Here is a 26,390-nt window from a genome sequence, read left to right as displayed (position 1 = left end):
CAAGGCGTACAAACCAAGCTTCATTCCAACACTGTCATGTCTCAGTTTTTCCAGTAACATTGATCTGAGGCTTGGCATTTGTGTAGACACTGAATGTATCAAGTATTAATATAAAGCTGCCTCAACAAATCGATATAGATTATGTTCCACTGCAACTAAACTGGCAGTAATTCACGAAATTCAGGATAATTAATATTTTTAGGTCTCTTTAGATACAGATATGTGCTGAAACACAGTCCAGAAAGAAACTGCCGAATACAATTTTTGCTGAAACACAGTCCAGATGGAAACTGTCGAATACATTTTCTCTCAAACACAGCCCAGATTAGTCGCCAAATACAAATTCTAACAGAAATTAAATGGCCAGTTGGCAACAGTGCTACAATGGCAACATTAATAAATAGTCCAACAAGTTACTGTCATCCAGAATCTTCATACAAATTGCTTATTAGCACAAGGAACTGTCACCACAAAGAAATGAATCTGCAGGTCTAACGTAACTAAAACCTTGAAAGGGATTTCCAGTAGCCGTCGGACTGGATGCTGGAGAATCCAACAATGACATGTCTGTCCAGCGCTTATCAAAGTTGGCAATACAGTGTTTTCCTGCAACTTCGGGACAAAAACTCGGCTTAATTTCTCTTGCTTCCAATTTCTTCCAATTAATTGGCTTAAACCACTTGTGACACTTCACTTCGTCGCTCCCAGTAGGCCCACTACCTAAGCGATTCTTTGGATCCTTTTGTAGGAGCTAAAACACACAAAAGGCACTATTAAACCCTTGAAGTTACATTATAAATATCTAAAAGAAAAGGGTAAAACATAATATCCTATGGTCAGTCTTCAAACATCATATTTGGTGTGTGAAATGTTTGTTTGGCATCAGAATAATCTTAACCCTATGAAGTTGGATGCTGACTGCTGACACTAAGGCTTATTTAATTAGCAATAGCAAAAAGTTACTGTGGATTCAGAAAACAGAATAGGTAGGTAAAGAAAGTAAACATTACCGCTTTCAGCAAAGAATGTGCTTCACTTGACAAAAATGATGGCAATTTAATTTTATCCTTAATTATCTTTTGCTGAACTTTCTCTCTATTTCCGCCTATAAAAGGAGGCTGCACGAGCAAATAACCACAAATTAGTACTTGCCATAATCTGTTTCTGCAACTCGAACGTGGAGAGAAATATTACAGATTTTAAATATACATTCAGCATAGATTTATTCTTATCATTTAAAAATATTCAAGGCTGAGCCTGAATACACTATTCCAAGTACCCAATTTGTCCAGCTTATGCAGTCCCGCAGATACAATACTTATCCTTTAGCCCTAAATATGATCTCGGCGTAACTGGAACTCACAATCTGAAGTATAAAATCTCATAATTGACTAACGAATATTTCTCTATGCTCAGATTGCAAACACTCTTCAAAACCACAGAGGTAAGATATAGCAAGCAGAGTACATGTCAGAGTCTAGTGTCAACTATGAAGCATTGAAAAATATGTATAAACAATTCTTTACAGTTCATTTCAACACATGCATTATTTTATACACTGAAACTTTAGCAAATAAAACATAAGTTGTGCTTTTTATATAATTTGATTTGAGAATTTAACCAGTTTTTTTATATTCAATCTTACCAACAGTTGTTAATAAAAATTATTATAATAGATATAATATAGTAAATCAACTTCGAAACCCATAAGCATATATTAGATCATAAGGAGGGTTTCACCGCAGATGGATGATCTAGGATTTATTTCCTTCCTCAACGCTTATTGTTCTCACTTACATATAGCACACTAATGAAATGTGTCCAAATGTATGCTTATTAAGAGAGTTTGATATCATGATAAATCCACATAAATAATGTATATATGTAGGGACAAATTCAACCAGGATCATATACATGTATTTGAGACCTTGACTTTAAACTAATGTAACCAACATAAAATAGATGTCAGTTATACACAAGCACATAAACACTGAAAGAAAGTTAGTTTTATATAGATAAATATGCATATACAATATGCTTACCTTTCCAGTGAGCATCTCAAACAGCAAAATACCAACACTCCACCAGTCTGCAGCTTTATCGTGTCCCTTTCCAAGAATGATTTCAGGTGACATGTACTCCATCGTTCCACACAATGAATTTGATCTTGTATTTTCTTCGTATTGCTTTGCCAGGCCGAAGTCAGTCAACAAAGCCTATTTTTGTGATTTACGGAAGAAAGCTTAGTATTAGTGTTCGTGCTCGTGTACAAGTACATATGTGTACAATAAGAGTGTGTGTGTGTGTGAGTGTTTGAGAGAGAAAAGAGGGGGGGGGGGGTACATGGCCATCTGCATCTAGTAGAACATTCTCTGGCTTGAGATCCCTATGCATAATCCCATTTCTGTGCAGGTGAGAGACAGCAGATACTATCTCTGCTGCGTATATGCGAGCCAGATCCTCCCTAAAAGATGAAATATGAAAATTATTCTTTCACATCAAACACATGACATAAAATTTAACGGAAATATGGAAGTACAAAAAATACCTGAAAAGACCCTGGTGGTAGAGCTGAAAAAAAAGGTGCCCGCCATTCACAAAATCCAGCACAAGATAAAGTCTGTACTTGGTCTGCAGATCAGAAGACACCACACTTATTTAAGAGGAAAAAATCAATTTACTACTGATAAAAAAGTATCTAGTCAGGTTTTAATATTTGGGGTTACAAGAATATCCTATCAAATAGAGTTTTAGTTTCGAGTTCAGCAGGCAGCAAATCTATTCAACTCTAGAACAAACAAGAGAAAAAACAAGTAATACATATACTATATGCAGATCAATAGACCGATGCTAACAATTCAATTTTTGCGAATGAAAGACTAATAGTAATATAGAGATTAGCAGACATTTATTATTTTTAATAAATGCACGAAGAATTACTTGAAACGAGTATCTGAGCTGAACAATGAAGGGATGATCAATCATTGTCAAGATATCCCTCTCTGCTTTCATGTATTCAGCATGGTTTTTCTCCATAATCCTATCTTTCCTCATGACCTTCATTGCATACACTTCCGAAGTTCCCTTCTTCCTAACCTGAAACACTTTTGCAAATGCACCCTGCCCTACAACCTTCAAAACCTCAAAATCTTCGAGGCCGACACCCCGGATCTTCACTGAATTGTCTTGGTTTAGAACCAGGGATTCCTCTTCTGCGGAATCATTTTCGACAAGTTCTTGAGCTTTTACAGCTTCTTCGTCACTAAAGCACTCTAGAAATTCCATCGAATCCTCAATCTCATGAATTGTTAGGTTGCTCATTTTCAGTGACTGGCTAACACATGCAGAGGGACCAACCAAAGAATGTGATCGGCTGTGAATGACCACTAGATTATCGCACGTAAGTTCACTGTCATTTCCTGCAGGCACTGAACTTCCTAAATTCACATTGCTAACATCATTTAAGGCCTGACCGGGTAGAGGACCAAATATGTCGGAAAATTCCAGCTCAACATTATCAATAGGGAGTGCCTCAGGATGAGTCATAGGGAAAAGTAACTGCCTGGAGTTGCATGACTGAGTGTTTTTCAAAGCAGTACAATAAGAAGAAACCATGCTGTCAATATCAGTTAAAGAACACAGATGATCAAAAAAAAAGTATTACAGATGGACTTTTCAAAATTATGTCAAGCTGCGAATTGCTGGGAAACTCCTATCAACTGCCTTATTCAAATGGAAATCCAAGTTTGCGGTTGGTGTTTTGAAGAACTTTGTAAGTAGGCAAACCAAAATCCTGCAGATGAAGAAGTTCTTGTTTCCCGACTGACAGGAAACGATGGTTCCAGTAATGGCTCTTGAATTCATGAAGATCCGGCTGTCAAATCTGTATACACAATGCAAACAATCAATAATACAGAAGTTACCTGTGCACCTAGTCACCTACTCTAAAACTCTAATGCATTCTATCAACAATCTAAAATTAAAATGATAAAACTAGATAATGTTCAGTTTGGTTTTCATGAATATATTTCCAAGTGCAGATCCACAATGAAGAGAAAACAAAACAATATAAAAAGGGTAAAAATGTACACCAGGTTCTTCTAAACCCGTTACACAAATATTGTTAACAGCTAAAGGCAACAGCATGGATACAGGTGTATATGTCTAAGGGAAAGAATAAAAGATGAAAATTGCATCCAAAGTGCTCATTAGTGAAAACCAGTGAACCAGAAAAAATTACAACAAAAGTTAGACTAACTGTTTGTTGTGAGAACATACTAATAATTTATATTTTGACAGAGGAACGGCCCATATATATTAACTCCACTACATTCAAAAATGCATTAAATCTAGTGATTCTGCATCACATTCGTGCAGAACCCAATTGAAAAAATGTTCAAGTGGAACAAGCTACCATCTTCAAATCATTGAAAGCTTGTATGCTTGTAAGTTTATAAACCTACTCAATAAAGCAGGCAGTACCAATATCTCACATATTTAATCTACCACCACTAGTTAACAATTTGACACAAATAAACTAACTAACAGTAGAGTATGGAAAACATTAAAACTATTCGAAAGCCTTAAACATCATAAAAGATTCTAAATTCTTCTGGTAAACCTCCATATTAAACCACTTTTTAGCCTGCACAATTCATTTTAGAGGTAAAGTTTCCAACTTTAACAAATAGAATCTCAACACAATTAGAGCCCCTTATGACAAGCTTTGCTTCTCATTCACAAGTCCAAAAGCAACCAAAAAGGTATTTCAACTAACGAAACTCCACAAGAAAACAACTTATCCAAACAATTTTTAAACCAATTAAGCACAACTCTAAGGAATAAACAGAAAATTCAAGAACAAGCATAAATCTAAAACAACCAAAATGGGTCAAAAACCAAATATAAGACATATGCAAAGTATATTACAGCTGAAACAGAATCATTTTGTGTTCTTACAAAGAAAGCCTCACACAAATGCAAAACAACAAAAAAACAACAAATGGATTATGGGTCACACCAAAAACAAAAATAAGATTCAATCTTTATCATCTATATATAGAGACACACAATAAAATTTAAAACCCATTTAAATTCTAATCTGAAAGGCAAGAAAATCTATAATACATTCATAATATGGGTTTTAAATCTCAGATCTATTAGCAATGGCCACAACCACATAGCAAATTTTGAAGATTTCAAAATTTGAATCAAACTTATAAATAAAAATAAAAATTTTATATACAAATTGAAGAAGAAGAAGAAGATTACCTGAAGGATTGAGGGAGAGGGTAGAGTTGCAGAGGGGAAGTTTTGTTGAAGACGTGTTTGATCAAACTGTGTGATATATAAACGTGGGTGGGCGTGTATATTTAATGCTGATAAATATAGAATTTTTACAAAAAATATAAAAATTTTAATTCACAAACGAAACTGAAAGTAAGGGGGACTTCGCTTTCAATACGGCTCGCCACTTCCCCGTAATGTTCTGTTTAGATACGAGGTATATGCTTCTTTTGTTTGGATTGGTATGCAAAAAAAATCCGGGGCCGAAAATCTGGCCAAACCCGATCCGGTCAAAATCGGGTCAAGCCCGGATCCGGTCCCGACCCGGGTTTCAGATCTCGACGGGCCCTATATTTTTAGGCAAATCCCGGCCCGGCCCGGTTATAAACCCGGGTTTCGGCCCGGCCCGGCCCGATTAAAAGCCCTAAAAAACCCGGCTATAAACTGATTATTCTAATATATTTTCTTATATATTTATAAATTCACATTTATTATAAATATAAATAATACTTTAAACACATATATATATTTACATATTTGTGATTAATAATATTATCTATATACTTTGTTGCATAAATAATGAAAGAAGATATAATAAATACACTATATATATTTGGATGTCATTGTTATCATAACAACGATAAAACATATTATTCTATAAACATGTTTATTTTTTACCGAACTTAAATATTTTCAACGAAATAATGTTTTCATAAAATATTACATGTAAACTAATATATTTTTACGATGATCTAGTTGCTAACATATGTATTCTTCGGAATCTCTAATAATACTCGATCCGATTTAAATTAGAAAAACGCCCGGCCCGACCCGATCTGGCCCGAAAAAAGCCCGGTTAGGCCCGTCTCGAGGGCCCAAACGGGCTCTGACATTTTCCGAAAGTCCGACCCGGCCCGGTCAAAGTCAAAGCCCGAAAAGCCCGATCCGGTCAAAGCCCGGGCTTTTTAAGGCCCGGTCAAAGCCCGGCCCGGTGGGCCTTTTGTGCATCTTTAATAAAAACAGTTCAATTTGTTAGGGGTGTACAGACGAACCGCTCAAGTGCATCCAACCGCTCAACCGTTCGCAACCGAACCGCATTTTGCAGATAATCACGAAACGTGGGTTGGTTGTGAATCTAAATTTTAAAAACCGCTCATTTACGGTTTAGATGCAGTTTTAAATTTTTGAAAATCGTAAAATCGCAACCGCAACCGCAACTCGTAACATATATTTATAAAAAATATATTTCCCAAAGTATAGTTGATATCATATAAATTAATAAGTATACACATTTATTAACTAATCTTAGGTTAATGTTAAGACTTTGTTCATAACATTCACAATCATTATAATATATATATAACCAAAACGAATGGAAAATGTAATCAACATGTAATTTTTTTTTTCCTTTTTTTTCTCTCACTTTCATATTTTTGTATGTTTTTAATATCCTTGCTCCACACGGAGTTTTAGTTTGTATTTTATTTTTGAATGTAAATTTATCACGTAACCTAAACTTGAATTTATTAATATTCCGAATTTATTTTTTTGCAAATAATTAATTATTATAAAATAAGTGATTGAACTGCAAACCGATCCGCAATAACCGCAAATTCGCAACTGCAATTGACGCGAGTTGCGGTTGCGGATGACAATTTTCTAAAACCGTTCTTCGCGATTTGGTTCGACTTTTACCCCAAAACCGATCCGATCCGAACCGCGTACACCCCTACCATTTGTGATAGGCTTCGATAAGTATTTGAGTTTGGTAAATAATTTTTGTTACGTCTAGGATAAATGGCTCGATCTCAAATTCGATTTGTGTAAATTTAAAATTTAAATTCGATAATACCTTTTTATAATATAATAAGTTTTGTTTATAAATTGAATTTAAATTATTTATTTTAGAATTGGAGAATTTGGGATTTAATTGATTTTTACTTGGAATTGAATATTTGTTACTTTGAAATATATTAATTAATTTGAACTCAACTAATGATAAATTTTAATATCAATTTTAATGATAAAAAACTTTGCTTATTTATGAAGAGACCGTATTTATATAAAAAAAAGTGATTTGTGTTGACGGGGTTTGGAAGGGATGGATGAGTAATCGTTTTATTCCAAACCAATTCTAACCGTAAGAGGAAAAACTCAACTTCTGTCTTTATATTTCTTTATTCAACTATGATCACCGTCAAAATAATTCTGTAATTCTTTTTCCACCATAATGCAAGTATAACTTGACTTATCTTTGATCCTATTTGTCCCATGCATATATAATTCTCTTCGTGGTTTCTATTCATTGCTTCCAAAAAAATGATGAGAAAAATATTCCAATCATCAATAATGAGATGATTAGATTTTGAATTTATTTCATAAAATTCGACCAGAAGTCTTGTTTTCAGATCATCTTTAGACTGCGATTTTTGGACTAGAAAGACAGTGATCTCCTTAATTTATAGTCATGAACGCAATGATCTCCGGTTTAGAGTTGGACAACTATTATTCGATAAAAATAATTATAGTCATGAAGACAATGATCTCCTTAATGTGGTTTATATATATAACACTTAAATTTATTGTTGAACTCTTCATATCCTTTAGTTTACAGAAATCGGAAAAAATTGAAGAAAATCGAGCCGAAACTGAAAAATAAAAAAATTAAACTAATTTAAATGGCTCGATTTCAGTTATGTGTTCCAACCAAACTGAAACGGTTACTAATATTAATAAATAAATATTGCATTTTACATATATAATTTATTTAATATTTTATTAATGTTAGAATCCAAACAAAACATGTCCTATTGTTAATGTGAACCGTGTTCGAAAAGATGGGTATTGTAATATTGTGTTTCTTTCTGTTTGAATTTTGTGGTTATTTTAGTATTGTTCAACAATCTAGTTGAATTCTTATACCATTGAGAAATTAAATTATATAAGGAATATGATAATATTTTATCAGTCTTATGCGCATTTCTTGATAACTAGCATAATAGCCAGTGTGAGGTACGAGACATTCTCTAGCAACCATAAAAATACCTATTATTTTGAATGTGAGATGTTAAATCAAAAAAATAGTTTGTAATGATATTTTTATGTTGTTAAGCATCCATTGAAGCGAAACTTAGAGTTACAATTATCCATGACTTACAATTGCATTTACGTATCTTTTAACGAAAAGAGAAACAAGTTGTAAAATACAAAGTTCTAAATTATGGATGTTGTTATTTCCCAACAATATAATACCAAAATTACATAAGGGGGGTTGAATGGAATTCTGGTTTCTTTGATTTTCTGAAAAACACTTTCGGAAATATACAACTATGTTTGTGAATATGCAAGAATGCAGATAAAGCTTTTAAAGTATTATACTAACACAAAGTAAATAAACACAAGTTTTAAAAAAATTCTGGTGGATTTGTCTTTTCACCAAAGATGTATATTTAAAGAAATCTCTGTGATGCAAATTGCACACAACTGCTTACAAGTATTTTGTTACAACTTAGAGCTAGGCTTGGAAAGTATGAGTATTGAATATTTCCTTTCAATTCTATATTCTATTTCTTTCTATAGTCCTATTCATTATGATTATGACTAGCTAATAGGAATTACGCACTCTTTCAAGGGTGGCTGCTTCTAGGCAAACCTCCTGGCTATCTCTGCACCCCTACCTCCTTTATCACTGAGCGGTCATTTAGGGGCCTTAGCTGGTGATCCGGGCTGTTTCCCTCTCGACGATGAAGCTTATCCCCCATCGTCTCACTGGCCGACCTTGACCCCTGTTATTTTGAGGTCATATCTAGTATTCAGAGTTTGCCTCGATTTGGTACCGCTCTCGCGGCCCGCACCGAAACAGTGCTTTACCCCTAGATGTCCAGTCAACTGCTGCGCCTCAACGCATTTCGGGGAGAACCAGCTAGCTCTGGGTTCGAGTGGCATGAGAGTTCTTTCTTGTTCTACTTGTTGTGCTTAGTTGTTCTAAAATACTTACTACACTTGGTTTATATATATTCACCAAGTTTACATGTGCAATAAGATAATAATAATATTTCTATCAGCTAGGTTCAAGCACATGCTTCTTCATTTCTCTATCCGATGCAATCCGTGTAAAATACAACATCTTTGAACGAGTTTATTTTACATGAAAATGGAAATGCTTCATTTTCTTCTAAAATCCGCAATCAGGCTGGCATATTTCTTTTGTGCACTATCAACTCATGTGACTCTGTCAGCTTCTGTCAAGTCACTATCAACTGCTATCTTGGTGATCATCCGTTGAAGCTACATTGATATTATCCGTTGAAGTTTTATTATAGTCATCCGTTGACACTATACTAGTGTCATCCGTTAAAGCTTTCTTGTTAACATCCGTTGAAGCTTTATTAGATATCAGTTGAAGACCTTTTAACTAGATCCATTGAAGGCATATTGAGTTCTCCGTTGAAGTTTGTAGAGTCATCCATTGAAACTTGTAGTTTAGCAGTTGAAGATGTTTCCTCAGCAGTTGATACTCTTTCACTTATACAAATTACAAAGCATTTTATATTTACACTTAACCCGCCTATTTTGTTTATCTTGCTAGCAGTCAACTTGACTTAAAAACCATAATAACTACAAAATCCCTCGGTTATCATAGTGTACAGAATGTGCTACATACTTATTAACATAAGAAACTGCTTCAACGGATAGACAAACTGTGGTTATCCGTTGAAGGCTACAAAATGACACTTAATAAATCTACTTAAGGTGTTATTGTGAATAATCATCAAGACTACAACATATTCCTAACAATCTCCCCCAATTTATGTCTAATGGAATTATAGGCATAAATACAGGTTGACCTGGTGATAATAAAATACCCTATAAAGATAATACAATGAAAAAGTAGACACTTTATAAAGTGTCGCATTAAAATAGAAATGTACAAAGATGGTTGATAGAAGTTTACATGCCATTATCAAGGTGCTCCTCTAGTCTGGGCAGATTACTTTCTTTTCCTTGATTCCTTTGTTTTCCTTCCTAGCTTCCACTACTAGAAAAAGTAGAATAGACATCGTCTCTTTTACATCAGTTGCTTATTTCAACGATGTAAAAAGTATTTTTGATATCGGTTTTGAGCAAGCGATGTCTTTTGTGCTTATAAACATCAGTTTGTTAGAAGAATCGATGTTAAATGTCTGTTAAAAAAATTTCAGCAGCGCGCCTTCCCCATTCCCCTAGCCAAAATTTCATTCCCTCTTAAATTTCCTCCGTTTTGCCTTAGTTTATTTTCAATTCTTCCCCCTCTTTTCAACTTTATCCTCAAATATACATTTAAAAAAACACAAAATCAAAGCTATTAAAACTATCAAAACTCTCTCTCTGACGGAAGAACATCTCTCTCTCTCTCTCTCCATCACTCCTACTTCCCCTCTCCACCCATCTTTCTGAACTCTCAATGTAGAACCCTAAATTCAAAACCTAACTTTCCAAATTGAAACCAAGAACTCACAATTAAGATCCATAATTTGAATTATATCTTTCAATTACATGAACCCTAATTCTTGTTTTCAATAAATCGTTCGATTTGTGTTAACTAGGTGCATATGAAGTTCCAATCGGCCTATCTATGTTGTTATATATCCTTATTCCGCTCGAATTAGTAAGTGGTTTTTAAATTTCAATTTTTAGCTTTTTAACAAATTTGTTGTTGTTTTCAGTTATATATATAACTGATTGTGTCTCTTTTTCTTTTATTTTTGTTTTTACACTTTTGTTTTAGTTCTTTTTGTTGTGTTTTTTTTTTATTGGATGTGAATTACAAAGAACTAGTAGTGCTCATGGTGATTACTGTGAAGAAAGCCCGTTGCCTGTTATCTGGGACGCGTTACCTTCAATTACGGTCGTCGGAGGACGGGGTACTCCTCTTTTCTCCTTGTTTTTAGCTCTGTCCATAACATTATCGTTATATTCGAGACGAATCTGTGAGCTATGATAAGTCAGGTTTATACACCCGAACCTCGCTGCCGAATACTTGTATTCTTATATTATATATATAGAGAGTAAATGCACGAGATAAACACAATTTATTGTGGAAAGTTTGAGGTAATTTCTTGGAGTTAATATATTATATGCTCATTTGACTATGTTTTCATTCTTAGTTTTGTAGTGAAGAATTTGGAATCAGCAAATACAATGTTTTCCTTTGTGTGGTGGATCTTTGGGTTTTATTGGTCTCCCTTGATGGGCAAGCTTTAGTTGAGCAATCCCCTCAGCTCTATTGGTTCTATTGGTTCGTTTTGATACTATTTCCTTAAATTTGAACTATCATAATAAAATCTAAATAAGTGATTATATGTGATCTTAACGCAGGCTTTGTATAATATATTTGGCTTTTGATGTATTCTTTATTGTGTTTTGTGTGACACTTGCATGCGTCATTGGCATTACGGTTTGTGCTGCCTTCCCTGCATCATCGCTGTCTTGTATGCTTTGGTGGATCAGGTGAGGTGCTTTTATGCTTAATTGCGTATTCATTATGTCCATTTTTCTGATATCTTACTTGCAACCTGAAACACAACTTATATTGTAGGTGGAACCTGAAACAGCTTCCTTGGCCTTGCGGTATACATCAGATTTGGCAGTATCAATAGAGTCCATGCTATCAACTTATTCACCTGAGGTATCTTGATGTTTCAGTTAGCATTGTGTGGCCTGAGTGGCTGATTAAGTTCTACTACGAGATGCTGAACTTCCAGTGAGTTTGAGGCCTGGGGCACCTCCTTTTCCGGTTAATGCTGAAGATGTTGTTCCATATGATATCAAATCAGTTTGGTGACTGCTTGTCATATTTAACTGTTTGAAACTTACTACTTTGTTGTAAATTTAATAAGTCATAATAAGGAGATGCTTGAAACTAACATTTTTCTATTATTTGCTGAAGCCTGGTGGCTCTACCTCTTGCATTTTTTGATGTTCTGTATATAAACAACTAGTTTTCAATGTCAGAATGATGGAATGATGGGTGACAATCACGAGATGTCAAGCGATTTCAGGCTTAATTCACCATTAGTTTTTAATGAATCCATGCTGGAAAAAGCATTAGGGGTAATCATTTATCTTCAATTACAAAAACTCGTGTTTAAGATAGCATGTATGGAATTATTTTCCAACTGTTGGTTTAGGTGTTTGGAACTAGCAAATATAGGAATGCCTGTATACAGACAAAAGCATATTGGCCGAGTCTTACTGAATGTTTGTCCTCTTCTCGGACCTTTAATTGTTCTCTTATAGATTTATATGTTGTATATCTGTTATGCTTAGCAGATCTGAGGTTTTTTTACTACACTTTGATGCATCCTCCACGCTTTGATGACAAAGAAACTGGAGAGTGGGTTGCAGCACCTGGGATATCACTTATCAGTTGGATTGGTATGGACTACATTTAGAGGAGAGGTTCAATTTTTGGAAGCTACGTCTATGGCGGGGAAGGGTGACCTGCATCTCACTGGTCAACTTGGTGATGTTATTAAAGAATCGGCGCAGATTGCACTTACTTGGGTAAATCTGTTGCATTTTTTTATGCCAAGCAGATGCATATATATAAATTAAGCTCCCCAGAAAAGTAAATATGATCTGAATCTTGGTCAATTTTTCTTATTAAGAGAATACGACAATACGCATCTATTTATAGCTACTTGCAAGTTGTGGTACCATATTCTAGACATGACACAGCAGTTCTAAATATTTCTTGAGATTATGGCATTTTATTCCGGATCAAGAGAGGATTTAAGTTGTGTAAAACTATTGTATGTTTCGGTACAGTAATGGTATTTTGGTATTGTGTATAATGTTATGAAGTAAAAATGGTTTCACTGGTAGATAAGATACTCATTTACTCATATTAATGTTTTCTATGTGTGGTTCTGGATGCGTGTTTTATTATGTCATGTCATGTCAGTGTCGTATATATATTTTATCAATGCATAATTTATTTGCAGCATCACTATAAAGTTTCAAGCAGAACAGATCAACTACCAAAAGATGTATAAAATTACTTCACATGACATATACTCTTTCCTAATGTGATTCTTAATTTAGGTAAGATCTAGGGCCACTGAGCTTAAGTTCGCCGCTACGAAGGAAACAAATCTGTTGGAAAGACGGGATGTTCACATTCATTTTCCTGCTAGTGTGATACCTAAAGATGGTCCCTCTGCAGGTGTAACCCTTTTAACAGCCCTGGTGTTACTGTTTAGTCAGACAAAAGTAAGATCAGATACAACAATGACAAGGGAAATGACACTACGAGGTCTATTTTTACCTGTTGGTGGTGTTCAGGATAAGGTGCATATTCTGCCTGTTTCTGTCTACTTATTAACCTTTTGTGGTTGCCCGTGATAAACGCTCATCTTAGAGAATAGAGTTAAAATTTCTAAATGCCTAAACTGATCTCTTCTTGTCACATTTTTACAATGCCTTCATTATGGAATTGGGCAAGTTTGATATAAGTTAATATTGCTGTCTATCCGACCAGTTCAATTATTCTTTATCTATTATTTTTTCTTTCGTTTAATACCAGGATTTTTGCTTGAGTATAGATTGTTGAATCCCAAGATTGGCCTGAGATTACGAAGTATGCTGTATTGGTTTGTGCCCAAGCCTATAGATATGAGGAGCTCATCCAGGATTTGTACAAGAGCTGGAAGAATCCAAACATGGGAGGGACTGAAGTACACGGTGGCACGATAAGGCACGCACACATTAATACATCTGATAGAAAGAAGAGTTTTGTTATTCTTTCTTCAGAATAGTAAAGATATAAATTACTTTGGTTGTTATTTTTTTAAAATAGATATCGGATTGTTATTGTTGTATCTTTGAAAATTATATATTTCTGGTTTTTCGTCATTGTAAGACTTTATCATCTTGATTTGGTAATGATAATTGAAGTTTTGTAACTAAAAAATATATTAATTTTAAAATGTGCATTAATAAAAAAAGTACATACATCATTGCAGTGCAAAATGATGTCTATCAAAGCTTAATACATCAGTTTTAGTTGAACATTTACATCAGTTGCATCAAACAAAACCGATGTTAAATACTACAACAAAAAAAACTTTAAACAAAAAACCGATGTTATAAAGTTTTTAGACATCGGTTTATGACCAATAGATATTGGTTTGAAATAAAGAACCGATGTCAAAAGTTATGTTTACATCAGTTTATCTTTCAAACCGTTGTTACTGGTATAAGTAACATCAGTTTAATGAGTAAATGGAAATATTTTGCTTATCTCACATATGTTTAAATTGATAAAAATAACAAATTATGATAATATATGAAGATTAGATATGCATTATAAATTTAACATCTTTAAAAACTGATGTTATACGTCTTCTTTAACATCAATTTAAAACCGATGTTGAATGGGGGGTCTTTAACACCCACGAAGACATCAGATTTTTTTATTCATAGACATCGGTTTTTAGCCGATGCCTATTCTACTTTTTCTAGTAGCGTTCTCATTGTTTTCCTCAATCTGGAGTTGGAGTTGTCTATAAAATTCAGCTTCATTTTTTTCATTAATATTCAGCATCTTCTGCATCTCTCTGAGAGTTTCATTACTTGAGATTTTGAGCTGGTCTTCAATTCTAAAAAATCTTCTGACATACTTCTTACCTATAAACTCCATGATCCAGTAAGGTTTCATGTGCACTCTATCTCCGGTAATTGGGATAGTTAGAACCCTTGGTAGTGCACTAGGATCTCTCCGGCTTTGTCTGTTGACTTATCTTGTTGAGTATTTCTGACTTGGCAACCTTTGTGAATCCAAAGTCTTTCTTTATTGCAGAAAATACCTTGACTAAGACATTGTAGCTTTCCTCAAAATTCATGTAGAATGACCATATTATCTCCTTACCACCCTTGTATCTAAAGACTAATCTTTCTAAATGTCAAGAAGTAGCATCAATTCCTCTCACTTCTTTCAATTCATCCAGATAGAGCTCAATATCAGAATTTTTTTTGATGTCACAGATGTAGAGTTGATCATCTTTGTTGACAGTAGGCTTCCGTGGTTTTGAGATGACTTTAGTTGTAGGTAGGATTGGCTTCTTCTTTTTTCTTTGAGATCTCTTCTTGGTTGGCAAAGGGATGTTCGAATCAGGATTTGGTAAACTATCACAATCTATAGGTTCATCCTTGGGCAGTATTGGTTAACCATGAAAGTTTATCTCAGGATTTACCTTGATTTCAGTTGTTTCCATAATGGGCATAGTTGGTTGAGTTGTAGGAATAGATTGAGATGGCTCACTTTTCTAATCAATTTTATTCGGACTTTTAGCTCTCACTTTCACTCTTTTGCCTATTTGCCACTAGGTTTCTCTTCCTTCTCATCAATTATTTTCTTTTCAGTCTCAGTAGCATGCTTCTCAATCTTCTTTTGAACTTCCTTAGTAGCCTGCTTTTTCTTTGGCTTTTTTATGGCTTAATTCTCATGTCTTCCTTTTTCTTTGCTTCTACAAACTTAGGATTCCACTCATTACACAGATCATTTCTCTGTGTTTGTAGATTCTCGTTATTCTCTTCCTCAAAATTGCATCATTGGTTGTCTTGTATCTAGCAATTGTTTTGCCAATGAGTGTATGCTCATTGGGCCTGGGAGGTGAATAATCTAGCTGCATTGGGTGTTTGCTTATAAATATGAAAGTTGAAGGTTTAGGCTTGAGCACCACAATGGGTTTGAGTTCATTTTCAAGAGATGTTTCTCCCTTTGCATCCTTTTACAGCTTCATATTCATTTCATCTAATGTAAGTGGCCTCAACTGAGTGATATGTCTCACATATTCTGATGGTTTTGCAGTTGAGCCAAATACTTGAGAAATTATTTCATCTATCTTCTTTTTCTTTTTTTTAAGCTTTAACTCAGCTGCAGTTAGGTTGATGAGGTTTATGTTGTCCAACTCCCCCTTTACTGGTGGCTTTAGCAAAGTAAAAGATGGAACTATTACCTTAGAGACTTGTACATGCACATCTTTCTCCCCCTTTTTGTTATTATTAAGTTGAAGTGTAGAGATTGAAGTCTGTGCAGCCACCAATTGTTGAAGTAACTGAGTGTGGGTTTCTTGACCTTAAAGTATCTTGGCCAAGGAATCTTCAACAATAATCATTTTTTTGTCCAATGCCTCAACTTTTCTTGATAGGTCACTTTCCTTCCTGAGTTTTTCCTATAGTTCTCTTATTATGGCTTCAGGAAGCTTTTCATCCCAGCTTGTTATACATGTCCTTCTTGACTTCATCAACTAATAGTTTGAGATCATCCAAATCTAGAGCCTGTTTGAGGTGTTAAATTCTGTGAAGTTGGAGGGACTCTAGATGGACTTGCAGAAGTGATTTTGTACCAGCATTGGAAGTAACTGCTAGAGCTATTTGAGTTTGGTTGATGAGCTTAAAAAGTGTAAAGTTGAAATGGTGAGAGCTGCACTTCTTGCTTAACATCCAATTAGGGGTATTAATTGAGGAACTAGGGCCTGAATCCCCCCTATGTCCATGCCAGCATCTTCATCAAACTCATCATCATCAACTTCAAAATCAGAATCCACATCAGCTGTAAAAGGCAGTTTAGAAATTGCATCTTTGTCCCTTTACATTGATTCAGTGGTGTGTACTAAATTTAATGTTCTTTCCGCCTCCTCATTTTCCCGAACAACCAATGTTTGATAGGCTGTTACAAGATGAGCAAATGTCTCAGCATCCAAGGAAATAGAATATATAACAGCTCTGTAATGTTGCTGATATAGTCTTTCCTTTTCAGCTTCATTGACTCACTTGTACTGGATGCTATCCTTATTTCTCTTGTATATACATGTCTCTCATTTTCTCTAAATTCTTGCATCAGGGGCTCCCATGGCTCACTATCCTCACACCCCCACTTTCACCTACTAAGGTAGAACTCCTCTCACTCACTTTTACCATACTGGAAGAAATAGTGTGCATTATTGAACTCCCAGTCTCTCCTTTTTCCCGGGAGCAACCCAACCTCTCACTCAATTCACTCCATTCCCTAAATCCTAGAAGTGATGGGACAACCACTAGTCTATATAGTTGACATAGCTTTCATCTTGAGAGTAGATGAAGGTGCATCTTCACTTTCCAGTGATGATAGTTATCTTTGTCCTGAATTGGAATCTTCACTCCAACATCCTTCATTCTCTAGTTGTTTGATTGTTTTGATATTTACACTCTTTGTATGTTAAGAGCTTTCTCTGATACCAATTGTTATTTTCCAACAATATAATAACAGAATTACAGAAGGGGGTTGAATAGAATTCTGGTTTCTTTTGATTTTCTAAAGAATTCTTTCTGAATTATACAACTGTGTTTGTGTATATGCAAAAATGAATATAAAGCTTTTAAAGTATTCTACTAACACAAATTAAATAAACACAAGTTTAAAAAACTTTCTGGTGAATTTGTCTTTCCATCAGAAATGTATATTTGAAGAAACCTCTATGATACAAATTGCACACAGCTGCTTACAAGTATTTTGTTACAACTTAGAACTTGAGAGTTCTTTCTTGTTCTACTTGTTGTGCTTAGTTGTTTTAAAATACTTGCTACACTTGGTTTATATATATTCACCAAGTTTACATGTGTAGTAAGACAAGAATAATATTCCTATCAGCTAGGTCCAAGCACATGTTTCTTCATTTCTCTGTCCAATACAATCCAAGTAAGATACAATATCCTTGAATGAGCTTGTTTTGCATAGAAATGGACATGCTTCATTTTCTTCTAAAACCTGCAATCAGGCTGCCACATTCCTTGTGTGCACTATCAACTCATGTGACTCTGTCAACTTCTGTCAAGTCACTATCAACTGTTATCTTGTGATCATCTGTTGAAGCTACATTGATGTTATTCGTTGAATCTTTATTATAATCATCCGTTGACACTATACTAGTGTCATCCATTGAAACTTTATTGTTAACATTCGTTTAAGCTTTATCAGATATATGTTAAAGACCTCTTGGATAGCTTATCCGTTAAAGGCATATTGAGTTATCCGTTGAAGCTTGTAGAGTCATCCGTTGAAGCTTGTAGTTTAACAGTTGAAGATGTTTCCTCAGTAGTTGATACTCTTTCACTTATACAAAAATACAAGGCATTTTATATTTATACTTAGCCCACCTATTTTGTCTCTTGCTAGTAGTCAACTTGACTTGTAATAACTACCAAATCCCTCAGATATGATAGTGTACAGAATGTGTTACATACTTATTAACATAAGCTATTTCTTCAACAGATAGACAGACTGTGGTTATCTGTTGAAGGCTACAAAATGACACTTAATAAATCTACTTAAGGTGTTTTTTTGAATTATCATCAAGACTACAACATATTCCTAACAGATGTAGAATACATATTATCTTTTTATATTAAATGAACAAATAATTTTTGTGGCCGATTCAAAATTCTTCTCTTTTTTCAACTTCGTAATGAAATCATTATTGTACTCATTTTTTTAAGTGTTAGGCATTATAAGACACACATGACAACGTATTTATCATAGCCTTGAATAACGAAGTATATTTATGACTTTAACTTGGAACATATAGTGTTTCAGAATGATATTTTTGACATAACAAGATGTATTTTTATGATACTTTTATTGAGTTAAATATTAAATTGGTCACTATGATGGAGATCGTGTATCATTTTGTTTACTTATCTCAACGGGTTATCATTTGAACTTCTTAAGTTGGCCTAATTAAACTTTCAATTTTAAAATATGTGTAAATATATTTAAAATCATAAAAATAAGAAAACAAATTTGCCAATAAAATTATATAAAAAGTTTTGCTCTTGAATTTTATCATGAAAAAATACAAAATATTTACTTTTATTTTTTAAAAAAAACTTTTTGGTACCACACATGTGGTAAGTTTTTTGTAGTAAGCAAAGCTTTGTATTAGCCCATCGGAAAAATATACAGTGGTTGGGTAAAATCTATACAAACCTACTAAGTAAGTTCATGTGATAAACCACAGTCTCTACCGGTTAGTATTAATGAATCAGGTTGTGCTCATGCACTTACATATATACAATTTCCTTATATAATGTTGACTTCAAAAAAAAACAATTCTAGTATTATAAACAAGTTTCATCATCCACGACCAATTATGAAAATACTTCTTTCATAAACTTATAATCTACCTCCTCAAACAGATTGTCTCTTGTGAGTACGATCCTCATGATACACCAATCCATTATGGAATAAAAATTCTTCAATGCCTTCTCATTCATTAAACATGTCGGTATTGAGAACCATATCAAGATTCATGATTTATAGGCACCAACTTCACCCAACCCTGATTATTTTACCTGATATGATAGGTTAGTGACCACGTCGAAATCAACTGGGTCCAGAACTTCCGCCGATAAGTACAAATCTTGGAAGTCTGGGCGATCAACATATTTTGTGACGATTCATGTCAATTTTTTGACCAAGTTAGTAAATTTGATACAAATTAGTTATTGAAATAATCTTATAAAAAATATTATACACATTTTATTGATATAAGATATTTCAAACATTATGCCTTATTGAAAAGATATTTTCTTCTAACTCGTAATTTAGATTGACTAAAAATATATAGTGATTGGCTCACATAGCCAAATGACAAATATTTTTTTAAAAAATGAGCCAGATTTCGAATTCAAAAAAACTGAAGTGTTTCCAAGTTTTTTTTAAAATGGTTCAAATTACGATTTCGAATCCAACTGAAATACACTAAGTCTTTATAGTCGTTACCTATTCACTATATATATATACGGTTCTTTTTTCTCGTAATTTTAAAAAATATATATTAAAATTCGTAAAATTTAATTTATATAAAAATGGTTTAAGACATATTTTCAAACTAATAAATGATTAACAAATAAGGCAATGATTTATTAATGTATTATATTTGACCTTATATTTTAAATTTAATTTCTTAAAATTAATTACACAAAAAAACCAATAATGATCTTTAAAGTTAGGTAAACTGTCTCACTATTAAACGACACTCACATATTACATGTAGAATTTAAGCACATGTGACAATTTGGTGTAGTGATATAAATATTTAGTGAAAAACGATAATTTGTTGTGGTGGTATAAAGATTTAGTGATGAATGAGTAGGCTTGAACCTCGTTAACAATTTTTTTTAAAAGTACAATAAACAAATGGACAAATGCACTACTATACATGGAAGAGATTTGTTTGGCTTCAAATATTTTTCAAAAGGCCCGGAATAACTGTTTAATTATTTGATAAGTTAAATGCAACTTGTGTACCTCAAGTTTGCACATGGTGCAAGTCGTGTACCTTGATTTTACTATATTGCAAGATGTGTACCTGGAAATTGGAGAAGCAGATCAAACTGTGTACATCTGTTACTTGCAAGTTAATATCGTCATATTGAAGAGTTTTCTTGTAACTTCATAGGAGAAACATTATTGGTATATACACATTAGAGCAACATTTATTTGTCGCCATCTTCATTAATGTTACCTAAATTTTCCCTCATAATCTATGGCTTAGGGTTGTGCTGCTGTGTTTTTATCAAATCTTTGCCATGACTTGGTATGTACGATCGTTGATGAATAATGAAGCTTTTCATCCTCACGAGACTCCTGATTACAGTCGTGAATTATTTATGACACTTTTCTCTTTGTCTTTGAGCTAAATATAGATGTATATTGTACTGCAATAAGTACGCCTTATACTTGTACATGTAATCTTGGTTTCGATTGTATAGTTTGTTGTGTGTTTCTTTGTTTTTTGTTCTGTTTTTTATTGATGTGTGTAATGTTAGTAGAGATGTCCAAACAGGCGGTTTGGCTCGGCACGATCGTGAATCGGCTCGCCAAAAACTCCTATAACTCGGCTTATGACGCGGCGGTTCAAAATTCAGCACAAACCGTATATTAAAACGAGCTGAGCATGAATTTAATTTTCTGTGAACCGGAACCGGCCCGTAACCGGTACGCCAACTCGCTACGGCACAGACCGACCCGTGTTAACCGCCACGTGGCTTGGCACGGCTCGGCCCAAGCTCGCTGTGCATTACACGCACCTAACATTCTCCTGTTTTGTTTCTTCTTTTGTTTCTATAGTCTGGCACCACTCTACTTCTTCTCCAACATTCACAAGCTCCATTCCTGCAAGCTGCAACGTTCTTGTTCAACGTTTGAATTTTCCGACCTATAAATATTCACTCCAATCTGCACTCATACTCCACACTTCACTCTTAATCTATCAATCATAATGTGCACTCCCTCGATCTTCTTTTTTTTCTCAATCCGCTCTCCACTCTAAATTTCTCAATCACACTTGCACTTTATTATTTACTCAGTTACTCATAGTCAGCCCTTTTCCGGTGAGCTTACACTTTCCCAACGAGATTATAAAAATTCTAGCAAGCTTTTTAAAGAAATGGAAGAATGAAGGGGCACACAATCCTCTCAAGGCTCGAGCCAAGCAAACTCAATGCGACCCCCTCAACCCACCAGCATGGAACTAGGTAAAATTTAAGCTTCAACATGTTCAAATTTTTTATTTTATGTTCGAATTGTTTGTGTTCAAATTTTTTATTTTATGTTCGAATTATTTGTTTTCATAATTCATGTTTTTGTTTTTGTAAATATTTAATTTTATGTTTTTTTAAATATTGAGTATTCAAAGTTATTTACTTAATTTGAACGTAATTTTTAAAAAATTGATTATATTTTGTGATTTTTAATAGAAATTCGATTGTTAATTTTGATAATTCGAATGGATAATTTGAATACTTTGTTACATATTAATTCAAAATAATTTTTTATATTAAAAATTTTCAGGGTGCTATTGTAGTTCGAGACATTCCTCGCACGTTTAGAATTATTTTTTGAGACAAACAACACCGGAAGATCCTAACAAATTTAAATGTTTTTGTTTGCTTTGTATTCAAAGTGGGCGAAATCAATCCCCGTTTCTTCACTCTAAAAGGGCCGGCACAGGTACACTTGATCAGCCTCATCATAGAATTTCGAAACAAAGTCACGAAAGTGGAGAGACACGTGGAGAATCACCGCAACAAACACAAATTGGTGGTTTCATGACATCGTCTCCCGGTGGAGGTATGCCTTTCATTTATAGTAGAGATAGAATGATCGAATCTTTTGCTACTTATGTTACACTAGACGAGTTACCTTTCTCTCACGGCGAGAGTCCGAATTTAGAGCACGTGATTAAAGAATCAATAAACCCGACCTTTAAAAGAATTCCTAGGAACACGCTTAAACGTCACACATAAAAATAATATTATAGTCAATGAGCATAATTAATTGTTTTTTTGTGAGTATGATGACATGGTTTCTTTAACTAGTGATTGTTGGAGTTTGAGTCAAGGTGAACCATTTATTTGTGTTACCATTCATTGGATTGATTCCGATTATTTTTACAAAAATGAATAATTGTCTTTGATGTTATGGATGAGTCACACATGTGTTATAACATAAAGACAAGAATAGTCAAAACTGTGAACAAATTTAATTTGCAACACAAGGTGTTTACTATTTGTTTAGATAATGTTTCGGTAAATGATAAAGCTATTTACTATATTGCACAAGATATTCATACTACTTTAGATGGTGTTTTCTTGCATGTTAGATGTGTTAGAAAATGGAAAGTTTGAGGCATATTTTAGACATGTTTTTAATGTAATTTCCTAAATCTAATTGTTGGAGGTTGTTCCTTGTAATGAGAACTTAAACTTTCATGTTTGAATCTAAGTCATTTTCTTAGTGTAATCCATAAAGAAATTGAGTTGAAGTTAGTAGCTTGAAAAGGGTTGTGTGGGTTTGTCCCACATTGATTAAGTAAGCGAGGAATTTTACTTAATGTTTAATTATAATATTTACTGACTTATTATATTGTTTTAATATGAATATTGAATCTGAATATCAGGATTTGGTGAAATGCACTGAACTGATTATCCACCGGTGTACAAAGTGTGGATTATCCACCGGTGTACAAAGTGCGGATTATCCATCGGGGTACAAAGTGTGGATTATCCACCGGGGTCCAAAATGTACATTATTCGTCGGGGTACAAAGTGTACATTATCCGTCGGGGTATAAAGTGTGCATTATCCACCGGGGTACAAAGTGTACATTATCCGTCGGGGTACAAAGTGTGCATTATCAACCAGGGTATAAAGTGTACATTATCCGTCGGGGTACAAAGTGTGCATTATCCACCGAGGTACAAAGTGTACATTATCCGTCGGGGTAATAAGTGAGCATTATCCATCGGTGTACAATGTATGGATTATCCATCAGTGTACTAAGCATTATCCACCGGGGATGAGCTGTTTCTGATTCTGAAAATATTCATTAAATGCATTTAAGTCAGAAAATTTATTTTAATTAATATAACATATTCAGTTATATTTTGGGATGTAATATATACTAAACAAAACATTTTGGAATATAGATATTGAAATATACATACGTAAAACCCTAGCTATCATCTTCTTCCTCCTTTTCTCCCCTCCAAAATTATACAGATTAGCATAGGTTTTAGCGACTGAGGTCTGATTGTTGTTTGTACATCGAGTTGCTGTGAACCGGTGTGATGTAACTGTTTTATCTTGGGAGGGTTATTGCAGTCTCTGAACATAATAAGCGAGGGCAATAAACTCTTCAAGAACAACCTCTTCCCCTTGAAGGATTGGTGACTCGGCTGTGACTGAAAGCTTCATTATGTTGAGCTTTCTTTCTCTTCTTATTTTTCTTTTACAGTTGCTGATTATTTTTTATTTACGACTTTCGTGTTTTGTTTTCGTTATTGGTGCTATTGCCTTGTTATTGTTATTGGTTATATAACTGTCACATTGTGTTAGTATATTAGTAATTTACTATTGTTACTTTCCCAACAATCTTGAAGAGTTTATTTGTTATATAGCTATTTAACGAGATGGTTAACGAAACTGATACTCCTGTTGGTGAGACTCTTGTTGTTGTTGGTTCTGGTTCTGGAGTTACCGCGTCCACCATAGATTGGACCACGTACAGATTTCCATAACCTCTTGATTTATCGGGCATGCCTGATAAATTCAGTGGGGGGGGCTTCTTTTTCTCGCTGGCAGAAAAAGATGAAGCTCTGGTTAACTGTTAAGGGTCTATGGCCGGTGGTACAGTATAATCCTCCTGTTGTGGATCAAGAAAATCCTGAAACTATGACTGTTTATGCGCTATGGGATGAGAAGTATGGGGTGGCTAGGGCTGCCATTCTGGCTGCTTTAGCGAACACTCTGTTTGATGTTTATTCATCGGATGCTTATAGTGCTAAGCAGTTGTGGAAGAAGCTAGACCAAACCCATAATACTGATTCTCAAGGTCTTGACAAGTATTCTGTGGCGAGGTTTCTTGATTACAAGCTGGTGGATACCAAATCCATGACTGAGCAAGTACATGAGTTTGAGATGTTGGTACATGCTTTGGGTGAGTCTGGAATGGACTTACTTGAGAAGTTTAAGGTGATGGCTGTGATTGAAAAACTCCCTAAGTCTTGGGAGGAGTTTGCTCTCTCCCTGAAAAGACAGAAAGGAGAGATCACATGGACAAACCTTATGCTGGACATCTCTGTGCAGGAACAACACAAGTCCAAACAAGGACATGTGATGCATGTTGAACATGGGAGTAGTTCGAAGGTGAACGTAGTGACTGTTGGGCAGAAAAGGAAATCTGTCAGTAAGAAGGATAACACTAAACCAAAAAATGACAAGAACAAGGCTAAGAAACCAAGGCAAACAAACCTTGTTGGTCTTGTGGACAGGCTGGTCATTGGGGTAAAGATTGTCCTGTGAAGAAAGCAAAGAAAGTTGGAGTGGTAGCTCAAGCAAACACTGTGCTTGGACTTGCAACCACTAGTGGGCCTGTGGCTAACATGGTTGTTGGTGAGGTTGTTTCCTTTGACGCCAACGACATATATGTTAACTACAACCCTGAACTACTTTCCACTTATCTGTCTAATGAATGGTTGATTGATATCGGAGCTAATGCGCATATTTGTGCTGATATTACTCTGTTTGTATCTTATCAACAGACTCATGGAGTGACAGTGGCGATGAGGAATGCTAGTGTTGCTCAAGTGCTTGGAATAGGAAACATGAACCTGAAGTTTGCTTCTGGGCAGATTCCATCTCTCACTAGAGTGCATCATGTTCCCTCTATTAGTAGAAACATTATTAGTGGAAGCAATTTAGTTAAGAATGGCTTTGAACTTTCTCTCAAATGTAATAAAGTAGTTATTACACATACTGGTACTTTTTATGGCAAGGGTTACTTGTCTGATGGTTTATTTTTAATAAATGTGGAGCCTGTTTTGGGCAATTTTATTAATGATAGTGTTGCATCTTCTGTTAATTGTGTAGAATCATCTGATTTGTGGCACTTACGACTTGGTCATTTAAATTTTGGTGCTCTAAAGAATATGATGAATTTAGAGTTGATTCCAAAGCATGCCATTGATAAGAAAACTAAATGTCAAGTATGTGTGACTGCTAAATTAATAAGGAAACCATTTCATAATGTTGTTAGGAATTCTGGCTTGTTAGATTTAGTACACACAGACATATGTGAATTTGTTGGTGTGTTGACTAAGGATCAGTGTAGATATTTCATTACCTTTATAGATGATTGTAGTAGATATTGTTATGTTTATTTGCTTAAACATAAAGATGAAGCACTAGATAAATTCATTATATTTAAAAAAGAAGCTGAAACACAAACTGGAAAAGTACTTAAAAGGTTGAGGTCGGATAGAGGTGGTGAGTATACGAGTACATCGTTTAATGAATTTTGCGCAAGCAATGGTATAGTTCATGAGGTGACTCCTCCATACACACCTGAGTCTAATGGGGTGGTAGAGCGAAAGAACAAAACTTTTAAAGATATGATTAACCATATGCTGATTAATTCGAGGTTGCCTAAGTACATGTGGGGAGAGGCTCTGAATACGGCTTGCCATATTCTGAACAGGGTCCCTCTGAAACACATGGATAAGACTCCTTATGAATTATAT

The 26,390-nt window shown here is 34.5% G+C and overlaps 1 protein-coding gene across 1 annotated transcript; it reads right to left on the bottom strand.

The window, feature by feature from the left end:
- Window positions 1-240: 240 nt before the first annotated feature.
- LOC141689977 (serine/threonine-protein kinase AtPK2/AtPK19-like) lies at window positions 241-5,416 on the bottom strand. The gene is made up of 7 exons (XM_074494533.1): window positions 5,272-5,416; window positions 2,941-3,883; window positions 2,549-2,631; window positions 2,344-2,464; window positions 2,043-2,216; window positions 1,011-1,118; window positions 241-751 (listed from the first exon to the last, which is right to left on the bottom strand). Exons 2-7 carry the CDS (start codon window positions 3,613-3,615, stop codon window positions 449-451), a joined length of 1,464 nt encoding a protein of 487 aa, XP_074350634.1. The 5' UTR covers window positions 3,616-3,883; window positions 5,272-5,416; the 3' UTR covers window positions 241-448.
- Window positions 5,417-26,390: the final 20,974 nt, after the last annotated feature.

This window comes from Apium graveolens, chromosome 10 (assembly GCF_009905375.1).
Source record: "Apium graveolens cultivar Ventura chromosome 10, ASM990537v1, whole genome shotgun sequence".
Taxonomy (NCBI): domain Eukaryota; kingdom Viridiplantae; phylum Streptophyta; class Magnoliopsida; order Apiales; family Apiaceae; genus Apium; species Apium graveolens.
This window is presented reverse-complemented; position numbering and strand designations above follow the sequence as displayed.

Excerpts from the sequence above, each read along its gene's own strand:
- LOC141689977 (XM_074494533.1), bottom strand. The coding sequence starts at position 3,615 with ATGGTTTCTTCTTATTGTACTGCTTTGAAAAACACTCAGTCATGCAAC. Across the intron at positions 1,119-2,042 it reads TTGAGATGCTCACTGGAAAG|CCTCCTTTTATAGGCGGAAA; the intron begins GTAAGCATATTG and ends TTGCTCGTGCAG. Across the intron at positions 752-1,010 it reads CACATTCTTTGCTGAAAGCG|CTCCTACAAAAGGATCCAAA; the intron begins GTAATGTTTACT and ends TGTGTGTTTTAG.